Below are 12,333 nucleotides of genomic sequence, written 5' to 3' on the forward strand. Positions count from 1 at the left end.
CAGTAGTTTAGGCGTGATTGAGTAGCAGACAGACAGACAGACAGACAGACAGACAGAGTTACTTTCGCATTTATAATATTAGTATGGATGTTAGCGCTTTGTAGAATCGAACCCACGACATACAGCGGCGCGGCTTCTCACTCTACACAAACATGGCGTAGAGTATTGTAGAGCGCGTTTAATTTCCTAAATATTTTATTGTTGGTTTATTTATTAGACTTGAGGCAGAGGTATTTAGTCTTATGTATAAAAAAGCAGCGTTTTTTTTTTGTTTTACAGTGCTTTTTTATTTACAATTAATTTCAATACTTGATTATAAGAACTCCCGAAATATTTACATATATTGAAGTTATACTTATTGAATGCTACATGCGAAGCAACATAGAAGCATAGCGTGGTGGAAACAATCAATATAGGTACTTAAGTATTATTCAGGGTGGATTTCAAATATATATATTTAATATCTTGGTCTCATTATCTACGCAGTAAATGTGTTCGTAAAAGCTCTATAATTTTATATTGTTTGAATGTGGTTTAAATGTACGATTAACCTGAAAAGTTTTTCGAGCGACAACGCGCATGTGAAAAAGCCCGAAGGCCGTAGAAAACTTTTGCTGGCATGAACTCGTCGTATTATTTTTGGGGTCATTATCTCTTTTTCTAAGTATACAGGTATATTATTATAACAATATTCCTATTATAAGTTTTAATTTGTGTTAATTTAGACTCTGTCATAGTTTCCTAATTTTAGAAGAGTTCTCTGTAACCAATTTAACAGGGACTCTACTACCCCTCCGTAATGTTACCGGGGACGCGGGAAATTGGCCCGTTTTGTGAATTTATTAGGGCCTTATTATTTTGGACGCGAAGCACTTGGGCGTGGAGATAGCGTTGGGGCGGAGTTACTTCGATCGCTCAAACCCGGCCCTCTGACATGGCTCTAACCCTCACAACGCAATAAACTGTCAGCGGTAACACATCTCAGTAATTATTCAAGATCTCCGTAATCGGTATTAGATTTATTTTTGAGACATGTGTGTTGTGAGTGTCACCGACAGTAGTTAGGAATTTATTTGCTATGTTCAATATGGATGGTATAAATGGTATTCGTTGCTCTTCACTGGAGAGCACCAGCGTGGTGTCGTTGCCAGTGAGCGGGTCCCCAACTTCGGCAAACAGTTCTGACATGTACCTGTACGATGACTCCTCGATGTCCGACGGCAGCCTCTACGCAAGTGACCAGGAAAATCACTCGACACCCAGAAGAAGGTAAATAAAAATTCCCTCTGTGTAAATAATACTATTTTTTAGATGCTGAGCGTTTTGTTTATTTTATTTTTCTTTCATCGTGCTAAAGCTTAGCGATGTTTTTTTGGGTTTCTTTTTCTTAACTTTTATATTTTTATCCGTCTTTCTACGTAGACACTAGTTTTAACTTATCATAAGCTATCTGTTTGCTAGTTTCTATACCGAATAACTTTATAATTACGTGGAGGTAATTGTAATAATTTACCTCTTTTTTGGAAACCAGCCGGTCGGAAGCTCATTTTCAGAAAAATAAATATCTAAAATTATTGTTCAAAGTTCCTATTCATACAGCTACTAAAACTATTTAATAAATATGACATAGGGGATGTGCAAGGTCTTGTATTGATTATTTTTTATTAAGAATGTATATTTATATCCATTTTATGCCTATAGGTACGAGTATAATAACAGATGATGTTCCACTATGACTTGTGATTGGCACGAAATTGGTGGCTTTGGTGCGGTAACTACCAATCTTTCCAAGAAACGGGACACAAGCTTTGCGAAAAGCGGAACCGTACATACATACTGCATTTTTTAGCATGTTGATTAAATAACCGATAATCTTGTGTGTTATTCTTTGATGAAAGAAAGGTTAATTAAAGAGCAGCATATGTTGACCGTATAATTAAATGCAGTGTGTGATCGGCTTGTTAAAGTTCTCTTATTAAAAATGTATATAAAACTAACAACAACTTCTTAAACTATACTTGCTCAAGGTAACATTTAAAAGGCACGTACTTAAGTTAATAATTCTGCTTACGTTTTCTCAGAAATGAGTAAGAGTTAAAAACAATTTTCACTTTTACTTAGGTATTTCTTAGAAGACGGAAAAGTTTATGAATCGTGAGATACAAAGTTTATTCGGCTACTGAAATGAGCATGTAGATATCTATACAGTCGAAATATTTTTATTCTGTTTTATATGACGTCATAGTGAAGAAGTTTTCTTTACAGATCAGACTATCGGCGCTTGCACAGACGGCGTTCTTCGACTCTTCGCTGCCCTCAGCAACAGATACAGCAAAGACAGGCAGCCAACCTGCGTGAACGCCGCCGAATGCAATCCATCAATGACGCGTTTGAAGGTCTACGTGCACACATCCCAACGCTCCCGTACGAAAAGAGGCTGTCTAAAGTCGACACCCTGAAGCTCGCCATTGGATACATCAGCTTTCTTGGAGAACTGGTCAGTTTTAGTCTCGAATTTGTTTAAAATAGTGAGTGAAAGGATTCTGTCGGTAGAAGAGATGATAATATACCATTACACGTAGGTAAATAAAATTTTCTAAAGTTCCAGTTGGAACCAGACGAAGCGAACTTATTAGCATGCATTTTTTTAAATAGTATTCCTCTACACTTACGCTGGTTCTCAGTGTGGACTTGCTCATCGACTTTTTTATATTTGTACTGAATGCATAACTAAATGATTTAGATTTTTTAATGAGTATATTGTTCTAATAATAGGTACGCGCAGATCGCTGTTCATCAGAATCCCTGCTGTCCGGCGTCAGCAACACTCACAATAAAGAGGAACAAAAGAAAGTCATCATAAGGGGTAAGTATTTTGAATTACGCCCGAAAATTACTTGATTCTTAAATGCTTAGTTACAACGTACATAGTACTTATTTATTATAACTTTTTTTCTGCCGCGGTTTCCATCACTTCTGACACAGCAAGTAAGTACTACCTATAAGTTCATCATCGTGCAAGTTTTGTAGCGGGCGCGTAGCACTCGTAGCCGTGTAGCTCGTAGCACATAGCCTGTGAGTCCTGTAACGTCTATCATTATTCCATAGAAATAACTTATTATGATATATTATTATACGTATAATAATGTATTAGCATTAGCTCAATATGTTTAATTTAAATAAGTTCTCGCTTAATATACTAAGTAATGTTGAAAGGAATCAATTTTTGCTTTATATGAAATCGTAAGTAAATTCAAAGAAAAAAATAAAATAGGTCAATGTTGTTAACGATCAACTAGTCAAGGGTATCTTGTCGAACACTTCAGTTTCATAAAATATTCAACTTCTTACACTTCGGCGTCATAATGAGCGTTCTTCACATCGGATAGACGTGCCAATGTAATTCTGTAATACCTACTAATATAGAACATACTGCATAAGAACGGTCGCTGATATAATATAGTTGTAAAGAAAAAGAACTAAATGACTATTCTCTAAGTTTGAAGAAAATGAAATACTTATGTCAACATTTTATGAACGACCAATTATGTCCCTTTAACTTTCTTAAATCTATTTTTTTATATTTCGCTCTCTCTCCCCACGCAAACGATGTTTGATACTTGTAACATTTATGAATATTCCTGATCATACCTGTACACAGCTAAAAGCAGCTAAGAAAATTCTTTATCATTTTCATTAAGAAAATTCTTAGCTATTTAATCCAAGATTGAAAATCGACAAGATTTGGAATACGTAAGATCTTTTCAAAGATATTACGTATTACGCTAATAAGTAACTCTACAGAAAATGACAAAGCTTAATAATTAATATCTCAACAAAAAGGGAATAAACACCAATAAGGCTAATCTTGCGACGGTCATATAGGTACTTCTGTTACTCGCAGGTAAAACTAAAATCAGATAAAAAGTACTAAATTGATGTTGAAACAACACAGATACAGATGTACAAATGACGATGTCCAATGGAGCATGCAATGATGGTCCGGGTCACGCGGTGCCGGGCGCGACCCTCGCCATGTGTTTGTGCACCTTTTAATGGTCGATACACCAACAAAATGCGGGATTAATATGCACGCAAAATTAATGTAATACCCATAATATATGTTTATTAAAATTACCGCAAATAATGTGTATTCGTTTCGGTAGAGCTCTTGCTTAAAATATTTGTAATACCTTAGAAGGAAGAGGGAAAATGTTGTTCTTCGTATAACTATAATATTAACTAAGCCATGATCTATCGCTTTCTCAAGATATGGTATTGAAAACGCCGCATAACTATCAAATCTAACGACCTTTACTTCTTATACCTAATCGTATCATAGGTAAATATATTTTGCAGTCTTATTTCATTATCGAATGTAATAAAATAACCATGGCAGATACTATAAAATAAATTGTGCCATAATGTAAATGAAAATATTTACAATTTTCGAGGTGAAAATATAATTTTCACAAATATAATTGCAATTTGCGAGGTATTATTATGAACGGCGTTGATGTAACATTTGACCACGTAGTGTAACATTTATGGAAAATTATAGGTTTGAACACCTGACTATTATTTCTCGCGAACTGTTTAATTACTGATGAATTAATAATCAATTCATATTGAAATGTATCGCAAATATGGCTGTGGCTTGTTGTAGGTTCTAACGCGAAGTGTTACTACTAAGTACCTAAAGAATGCAATTTGATTTTTGCAACTGAAATTTGGTTTGTTTGTGATACTTATTAAATTAAGCAAATCATCGTAGAGTCATTGAAAATACGTAAGAAAGAAAAGGAAATGTAAAATTGACAACACGATCTTTTTCAAACTACTCAAAAATTAATAAGTATCAGAAGATCCAAAACAAGGCACGTCTAAGAATTAAGATCCATATATTTGATGACACGAAGAACATTTGAACCAGAAGATTTAATACAAATGTATTAATTTCAAGGAACCAAATATGAAAACAGGACTCAATTAATAATTAGTCAATAATTACAAATCTAACCCTGTCACAACTGCAGGTGCGTCAAACCCTAAACGCCCCAATAGAATTTATAATTTAGTTTACCTACATGCGTGTGGTAATAACACGATTTAAACTGCAGATGGGTGTTTCCCCTGTGGTTCGGTGGCACTCCCTGGCTCGCACCACTCGGAACATACGTCACACTCGCAATTATGACATCGCGTGTAAAGTATTCCGGTATCTCTAGTTATTGGTCCAGTCCGACGTCCTCGGTGTTCTCACGGTAGCATCGCGTGACGCACCTCCCTATCCCGTGGGATCTCGCTACCGTGCCAAATGTCCCATTGTTCTTTATTGATAATTTCCTCCCACACCTTTTGCGATCGTTTTTATCTAACGACTGAATGTTGGGGTCCATTGCATACTGCATAGGTACTTTCGGTTCGGACTTATATTATTGTACAATATTGGCAAAGACTTTTCATAACATGTAGCAAAGGAACTGTTCTTATTTCAGAATATTTGAAACTATACTTACACCTATGCTACTGAATAAGTAATTAGTAGGTATAAGTACCTATTAACGGTGTCTTATTCTAAAACAATATAGTTCGATTCTCCATTAAACTTCGGTATTTAATTCAAAACAATACGCCCCTAATTTTACATACAAAGGCATTGTACACTTGCGCCGAAAATAGACGCTTTTATAAGTGTAGATAAACAAGGGTGTAAGCATATTTGCGAATCACGCCGTAGCAAATTGAAAGATCTCCCTTTATAAAAAGGGAGCCGTAGTGTATTAGAACACTATTAAGCACTCTACACCTCAGTAATGGACCCCAAGGGAGCATTCAAACTACACCATACTTTGTGTGACAAGTTTGTGCAAAATAATATGCACGAGAAATAAATTTGTAAGTGTATCTAATTACCTAGTAATTAACTTCATTACCGACACTTTTATTTACATGTCAGTATTCTTTTGAATAATTAAACACTTTTTTGGAAATAAGGAGTAAGAAAATTAAATAATCTACAGAAAAAGAAATCTTGAATTTCCATATAATGGTCTATTAAAAAATGGAACTGTATAAATACTATAGGTTCTCCTAAAGGAATGCCTATGTAATTTTAGAAAAGAACTGTATGAGCTTAAACATGGAGTAGTCAAGGGTGGCGGCCGCATAATCTCTTTTTCAATTATTAAAAAGCACCTTATCGAAGTGTAATGTAGGATTTACATACAGATTATTGCGCACGTGCGCCCTTTCACACTCACTGTGGAGTATTGTTTATACAACGATCTGATACCGTTTAATACAGGCCAAACATAAAAAAGTACACCTAAAAAATATACGCAATAAATTCAATTATATTTTGACAATTCGCCGAAAAATTAGAAGCTCGATTTTTTTATTACATCTTTTTGTGATTTTATTTACTAAAAATTTAAGTATTTACAACAATGCCTATCAAATTATTGCTCGCTCGTCAAATATTCGACGCTACCGGCATACCGACCATCGAAGTGGACATGGTAACGGAACTGGGTCTATTTCGCATCGGAGTCCCATCAACTGACACGAAGAAAGTGGCAGAGGCTTGCGAGCTAAGAGACAATAACCCTCAAGATTACCATGGGATGAGTGTCCTTAATGCGGTAAAAAATATTAATACAATTATTGCTCCTGAACTGATCAAACAAAATCTAGAAGTTACCATGCAAAAGGAAATCGATCAATTCATGATAATGCTAGATGGTACCGAGAATAGGTCCAGGCTGGGGGCTAATGCTATTATGGCAGTGTCACTAGTAGTTGCTAAAGCTGGAGCCGCAAAGAAAGGAGTTCCATTATACAGACATATTTCAGATATGGCAGGTGTTACCACTATTATTTTGCCGGTACCTCACTTTACGATACTGACGGGTGGAATATTATCTTCCAATGGATTACCTTTCCAAGAATATATGATTATGCCGGTCGGAGCCTCCTCGTTTATGGAGGCGATGAAAATTGGTACAGAAATATACCACTACGTCAAAAAAACAATCATGTCGAAGTATCCCGTCGAGGGTATATACGTAAGTGAGTGTGGAGGTTTCTCCATTCCTCTGTCGAGTCATAGGGATGCACTTCTATTTCTCACTGATGCTATTAAACAGACTGGATACGCTGGAAAAGCCGAGATAGCCATCAACGCCGCTGCGACTGATTTGTATAAAGACGGTGCCTACGATTTGGAATTTAAAAATCCGAATTCCAATCCTCAGGAGTACATGTCTTCGGATAAACTCGCAGAAATATACTTAGACAACATGAAGGAGTTCCCGGTTTGCTCTGTCGAAGATGCGTTCGAGTTCGACGATTGGTCTGCGTGGTCACTGTTAGCAGGCCGCGTCGCCGGACAGCTAGTCGGTAATGATTTGACTCAAACTAACCTGAGAAGAGTTGGGCTGGCTATCGAGAAAAAAGCAGGAAACACAATAGGGTTACGGTTAAACCAAGCTGGTACACTGACAGAAATTATTGAATGTTATAAACTGTTGAAAACGAATGGGTTCGGTATCGTGTGCATTGACAGATGGGGCGACACAGCAGATTTGTTTCTGGCTGATTTGGTCGTTGGACTGTCAGCAGGTCAGCTGAAGTGTGGAGGGCCAGTACGAGGCGAGCGCATAGACAAGTACAACCAAATCCTAAGAATAGAAGAAGAATTGGGAGCGTTGTCGAAGTACGCGGGTAGAAATTATCAAGGACAAGGTGCACCCTGAATATAGAACAAACTATGTATAAACTTTTTGTGTGTGTCGGGCATTCGTCAATAAATCATAATATATTTAAATTATAAAAATACGTTTCTTTTAATTGTCCAAAATAGGTATCTTCGAAAAACAACGTAGGTACTTACCTAAGCTTTTAAATAAATTATGAATCAAAATGACAAATTGTCCCGCGGTTGGACAAATTGCCGGAAGTTCTCATTATGCCTATCTATTTTGACGACATTACAAGGCAGCTAATAACGCACATACTCTGTCTGAGGGGAGCAAATATAAGGTAGATAGACTTGCTAATACCTGTATAAAAAAACCGTAGAAATTGAAATGTTTGTACCTACTTATGACCTATGTATATTACAGAAGGCAAAGGATGATTGCTTAACTTTTTTGGTAATTAACTAGATATCTGTTAGTAGGAGTTCATATTATTAAGCTACGAAGTTTATTGATGTAGGTACTGATAGACGTTTTTACGACAGGTTCGAATGTTCGAACAGCTGGTAATTAGTTTTTTCAGTTTTAAATACTCGCCTGCAAGGACTACACGCATTGAAACTTGGCCTAATAACAGAACAATAATATACTGGAAAACTATTCTATTCGCCATTATCAGTATTTATCAATGAATTTGTTATCACAAGCGTAAATAAAAAATGTACCGCGACAGGTCAACCCTATCATAGAGTATCGAAGGGCTAAAGGGGCTATAACAGCGCGCACGTGTTCGCCCCTCGTCACTCGCCCCCGGACAAAAACATGGGGCCTTAGCACATTTGCGAACAGTTTAGTTAGCCCCCTCGGCACTCACAAAAATAATTGTAGATAAATAAACCTCAAGTTCATACCGTTTTGGGGTCTCACACGATTATACGCGGATAATTAAAGTTGGACGATTAGCACTTTTGTGTTGATGGGGTTCGTAGGGAACTTATTACTAATACCTACTGGCAAGAATACTACTGTATGTTTTTTTTTGTTTATAGCTCACTGCAGAAAAGGTGGGTACCTAAATTAACGTAGGGATATCATAGAGATTAAGTAATATACTTACGCTAGGGTGGAACAAGTTACCGTCATATATATACACTTTCTGATATTCTGCTCTTTTCCCTATAAACCCAATAAATTCTATCAAAATGGTTTATGATGACTAAAAAAATATAGTACTTATATTATTTTATCCGTCCTTCATAAATTAGCAATGCCTTTTGTATCCCATAAATATAAACAATTTATTATGTTCCTTTCTGTAGCTTTTATATGGTAGATAAATAAACAAAATATAATATACCTACTGTAGATGTGAAAATGTATACAGTGCTAGTGCAGTTATACTTAGAGTATCGTCATGTGTTCTGCTCTCTGATGTCGGCTTCGTATTCCCACAATTCAGATTTTCTTGGTTTCGAGTACAATTAAACTATTAACTGGCATTAAGCCTGTTAGGACCCACTTTATAATTTTGCTTTGACAGAACATTAGAACATTAAGTACTAAACAGCCTAGATATATTGATGCTATCATTACGTGCAATTTTTTTTGTTTATCTATATTTATTTCGGGATTCATACACGTAATAACTCCCCTGCTGTTAAATAAGTAACAATATTAAAAATGACAAGGCCTAACCCCTCCCTCATTACGGGAGGAGACCCTTGCCCAGCAGTGGGACAGTAATGGGTTAAATTTATTTATTTTATTATTAAAAATGACTTGGCCTGAGGACAGAAGTTTTTCCGACCGTATTGACTTGGCTTTTGTTTGATAATTTTTCATTAAATGTAGGGATCCTAAAACTAGATCTATATTATCTTATGTATGACGCTTGCAAGAATTATAAGACTAACGATAAAATGTTTGCAGGGAGCAACTTTCAAGCGCACTCCTTGTCCTGGTCTCGGCGTGGGGAGAGACCAGCAGGCTCCACGCTTCACGCTAAGATCTGGATACCAGAAGATCCGAGGATCTTTCCCGCAACCACAAACATCATCGAGAAGGAAGAACTCAGATAAAAAACCTTACCAAAATCATCTCTCTAGTGATTTTTTATAATTATTGATCTCAATTGTATTGACCTTTAATACTTACTATCGCAATAACATTTCGTCAATTAAATTTAGATACTATTATCCTGTTACGGAAACTTTAAAATATGTAGAGGGAATTTACCTAAAAACTAAAGTTATCTTTTACCCTAAAATTAAGTAGTCAGTAGCTTAGTATAGAAAACCTAGTCACTTAAGATAATGAACCATTCAACTAAATATTTATTTCAAAACTAATTGAAAACGCTTAATTGTATGTAGGTACTATTGTATTGTAAAATAAACACATGAAAAAATATTAAAATTTCTTTTCCTACAGTATGTAAGTTGATGTTGTAGGTTTAATTGACCTGTTCCATAGGCGATTAGACAATTACTGCAATTGCTTCAGTAGAAACGTTTATAATGGCTAGGAAAATGGTGAAAATCGCAGCCATCAGTGGAAGCATTAAGCAGGTGTTCAGTTTCCCAAAGGGGGAGCGGGTGGTGAGCTTACCGAACGCTCTGCGCACACAGTAACCGATTGTATCTCTATATTTATTATTCTCTTTGATGTTTATGCATTTATTTTAAAGGAAAATTTCACTTATATATTTTCCTCGTAGGGTATTAATTATGAATGAAACCACACAAATACTTGGGTAGTTTGATGTTTACTAGGCTAGTAAAAGATTTTTAAAGCATTAAAAGCCAACGCGCAGGATTTAATTTTTAAATATCAGTACCTACCTACCTATCGTGATTTTGTTGACAACAAAAAATGATTTCTACCGGCTTTTTTTTTGGTGGCTCGTAGAATGTTATTTTATACATCCAATCATAGTAATAGTTCATTTAAAATCTGGAATGAGAAGTCAATACTCAATTTATGCCTGACAAAAGAATCTTATAAATATTCAAATATTTAAAGAGATGCTTCAGCGTCTGTTCTAATTATTTTATTTATACCTACACTAAGTTACAAGATTTGTTGTGTTAGATGTCTTTAGGTACTTTATTTACAACTAGTCTCAGAAACGAATGTTAAAACTATCAAAAGAAATGTACAAATTAAAGAAATCATTGTGAATACTACTGTACGTAAAACACGTCAATTTGTCCTCAAATGTAACAAAAATATTTTCCTGTGGATATGAAAAACAAAAAAATAACAGCAGTAGTGAAACAATTTATGTTTTCCGCCAATGTATTGTAGAGACAGCCACTTTTTTTGGTCGATGAAAGAGCATATTCGATGTGTCGTTGTGGCGGCCGCACTAAAGCCGTTGCTCGCCCTATTCATAGCCCTCCTGGTTTAATTAAAGGCTTCCATGTGCAAAAGTGACTGACAAATGAACATTGAATACTGACTCTGTCTTTCCCTTTGCCAGCCATGTCAAACAAACATAACTTCTGCCACATAGTAACGCGTAAATGTGTGAAATAATATGCTTCAGTGGAATATTTCTTGATGTTTTAACCAAGAAAATTCTGCTTGCATGCTCCTAAATGTTGTAGGGAAAAAACTGACTGAATATGACTACGGATCAATGAAAACTTTAGTTAAATTTGTTTATTTAATTTCGTTACATTAACAAGTCCTTTCTTTGATCTATATAGTTTAGACCGCCAAAATATACTCTTGAAATTATGTTTTCTGCGGCTGTTTTAACTAGTTCAGCCCTAGTTTTGCTTAACCACAATTTCGGGAATCAAACCTGCGACTCCTCGCATCACAAATAAGTGCCATCTTAAGAGCTACATGGCTTACTTTACCTCTTTTCCGATGGAACTAACAATGTATAGGCGGTAGTGATCATGATAATTCAATACTTATTATAACACATTGATATGTAAGACACCAATCAATAGCAAACTGCCCTGCCCATATCCTATGTTACAAGAACCTGTCTTGTAACATAGGCTATGGGCAGTGGACACGTCATGAATTTGAACCTGAACTCCTAAGCTTGACCCCTCGCGAGACAGGTCACGACTAGATTCATTTTAATTTATATGTTTCTGTATAATATGTTAATTTATCCAGACGGCATTGGACCACTGTGGAATGAACTACTTTTATTGCTATTCATTTACGCCCAGTATTAATTATGATAGTTTCCGACAGAAAAGTTTTACGATAAAAGTTGACCGTGTGAAAAAAGAGCAGCGTAGTCCCCGTAGTTATCCATCAGACTGAAAGCGAGGCTTTGGGCGGCGTACGATCGATATGAACTGTAGTTGCGGATTGGTCACAAATGCTGGTTCCCACGTCGGCGACGCCTCCCTCACCGTCGCCATTGCCTTCACGAGACTTATGAATAGGACCGCAGACCACAATGTGTGCTCAAGCAATAGACAACTAATCCCGCTTAAATTGAATCCGAAACCTAGTACTACCACACGTGACTCAAATCTTCCATCTGGGTTAGATATATAGGTATCGACGAGTTCCAAATTAAGTCTGTTGCTAGCTTGCTACCAAGATAGAAATTATTCTGGCGCAACTGGGCTCCGTCTAGACTGAATTGAATAAATAATCT

At 36.1% G+C, this 12,333-nt stretch overlaps 1 protein-coding gene across 1 annotated transcript; it reads left to right on the forward strand.

Annotated features, from left to right (window-relative positions):
* The first annotated feature begins 970 nt into the window (after positions 1 to 970).
* LOC142986677 (enolase-like) lies at positions 971 to 7,848 on the forward strand. The gene is made up of 4 exons (XM_076135253.1): positions 971 to 1,269; positions 2,266 to 2,497; positions 2,776 to 2,865; positions 6,471 to 7,848. The coding sequence occupies exons 1-4, from the start codon at positions 1,079 to 1,081 to the stop codon at positions 7,755 to 7,757; spliced, it is 1,800 nt and encodes a 599-aa protein (XP_075991368.1). The 5' UTR covers positions 971 to 1,078; the 3' UTR covers positions 7,758 to 7,848.
* The last annotated feature ends 4,485 nt before the right edge of the window (positions 7,849 to 12,333 follow it).

This window comes from Anticarsia gemmatalis, chromosome Z (assembly GCF_050436995.1).
Source record: "Anticarsia gemmatalis isolate Benzon Research Colony breed Stoneville strain chromosome Z, ilAntGemm2 primary, whole genome shotgun sequence".
In the NCBI taxonomy this organism is placed as follows: domain Eukaryota; kingdom Metazoa; phylum Arthropoda; class Insecta; order Lepidoptera; family Erebidae; genus Anticarsia; species Anticarsia gemmatalis.

Excerpts from the sequence above, each read along its gene's own strand:
- LOC142986677 (XM_076135253.1), top strand. The coding sequence starts at position 1,079 with ATGTTCAATATGGATGGTATAAATGGTATTCGTTGCTCTTCACTGGAG. Across the intron at positions 1,270-2,265 it reads CACTCGACACCCAGAAGAAG|ATCAGACTATCGGCGCTTGC; the intron begins GTAAATAAAAAT and ends TTTTCTTTACAG. Across the intron at positions 2,866-6,470 it reads AAAAGAAAGTCATCATAAGG|GCTCGTCAAATATTCGACGC; the intron begins GGTAAGTATTTT and ends AAATTATTGCTC.